The sequence below is a fragment of the Limulus polyphemus genome, unplaced genomic scaffold (genome assembly GCF_000517525.1).
Source record: "Limulus polyphemus unplaced genomic scaffold, Limulus_polyphemus-2.1.2 Scaffold3287, whole genome shotgun sequence".
Taxonomy (NCBI): Eukaryota; Metazoa; Arthropoda; class Merostomata; order Xiphosura; family Limulidae; genus Limulus; species Limulus polyphemus.
In genome coordinates this window covers 61,284-62,843 of record NW_013668897.1, presented here as the reverse complement: position 1 = coordinate 62,843, position 1,560 = coordinate 61,284, and the positions used below count along the sequence as shown (strand labels likewise).

General features: G+C 29.0%; 1 protein-coding gene across 1 annotated transcript in view; it reads left to right on the top strand.

The window, feature by feature from the left end:
- LOC106469071 (active breakpoint cluster region-related protein-like) overlaps positions 1–1,560 on the top strand; it is a 112,056-nt gene that overhangs the window by 65,431 nt on the left and 45,065 nt on the right. Inside the window, exon 6 of the mRNA XM_022397477.1 lies at positions 855–974. Within this exon, the coding sequence (XP_022253185.1) occupies positions 855–974 (120 nt within the window). The remainder of the gene's footprint in view (positions 1–854; positions 975–1,560) is intronic.

Genomic DNA, 1,560 nt, shown 5'->3' with positions numbered 1-1,560 from the left:
AAGAACAGACTGGTTTCTCAGAACACTAAATGTCTTCTAAGATATTTCAAGAGATGGTTTTTTCAGAAATTAAAACAATTAAAAAAGCTTACCAATTTGTTTGCTTTAGTGAAATGAAAGCATACATTTAATGTGCAGCCTCTTCTGATAAGCAACATTTAGCAATAGGTCTTATTTTAGATAGCTCTTCTTCTAGGGGTTCAATTTAATATATGTTCACTTTTATGCATTCTGTTTTTTTTTCATTGTGTAAAAATTAAGGTAAAGCAAATTTGTTACAAATATTACTTTCCCGCAGATCTTCTTCATAAACCTGTAGCAAGGGTACAGAAAAATGCTTTGGTATTACATGTAAGTATGTTCTCAACATTCACATACTTGACTGATTGTGTTGTTTACAATTTTTTGTTTCTGGTTTAAAGCAGTTTCTTATTCTCTAAGTGTAAAATTTAGGACTAGAACTTAAATAGGTATGAATATTATTTTCTTATTGTTGATAGGTAATTGTGATGACTCTTTAGAGAAATTTATAGTTGTAAAAGGTTTAGAATAAATTTCACAGCAACATTTTACTTATTAAGTTTCACTTCTGTCATTTCAAGATTCTTTGGGAAACTTTCTGTATGAAAAACCTTTTTACAAACTTTGTAGTTTTTTTTTGGTAATTTGTAAATGAAATTCTGAGTACAGTGAAAATAGTTTGGCATTTTTTTCTTTTTAATAATTGTATTTCACTATAGTAGAGAAATATTATAAGTGTCTGCAAGTTTATAATGTGTAGCATTAAGAAACATTTTTTTTATATAAATTTTTTTAAGTAGAATGCCTACATAGTTTGATTGATATCTCATTAGGATCTCTTACGCTATGCACCTGAATCCCACCCTGACTACAAGACACTAAAAACTGCCTTGAAAATGACACAGCGTTTTCTGAATGAGTTAAACCTCTCCACTCGAGAAAGCATGTTTCCAGTAAGTTATGATCATATTTTCTATTTTATGTTATCTTGGACAGGGAAAACTTTGCATTTTAATTAAAAAGATAAATCTAAATGTTACAGGTTTTAACCCCTTACCTACCAGGGCTATCTTGTCTTATCGTGAAGGTAAAATCACATTTGTGAATTGAAAAAATTATAGAGAACTTATCTTTTAATCTATTTCAGATTTTATTTTTGTAAATAGTAGCATATCATTCAATTATTTGTACAAAATTGTATTATTTAATGAAGTTTAAAGAGAAATTTAATAAAAAAAAAATCCCAAATACGTTTGAGACTATAAATAAGCACCCTCTAGGAAGAACATTTTTGTAAACATTTAAAAAAATTTTTTCTTTGCACTTTAGCAATTGGTATCTAAACCTTTTTCTAGTCTGTTTTCTTTATAAAACAGCATCTTGCCACGTTACACCTCAGTTGTGAAACTTTTAGCCAATCCTGGTCGAAGGTGTCAGTTTCAGTACCATGTCATTCCAATCGCTGTATTTCACGTTTGACATATCAGAGGATGATAAACAAAGCACGTGATGAAATGTTGTTCTGTGGATTTTACAATA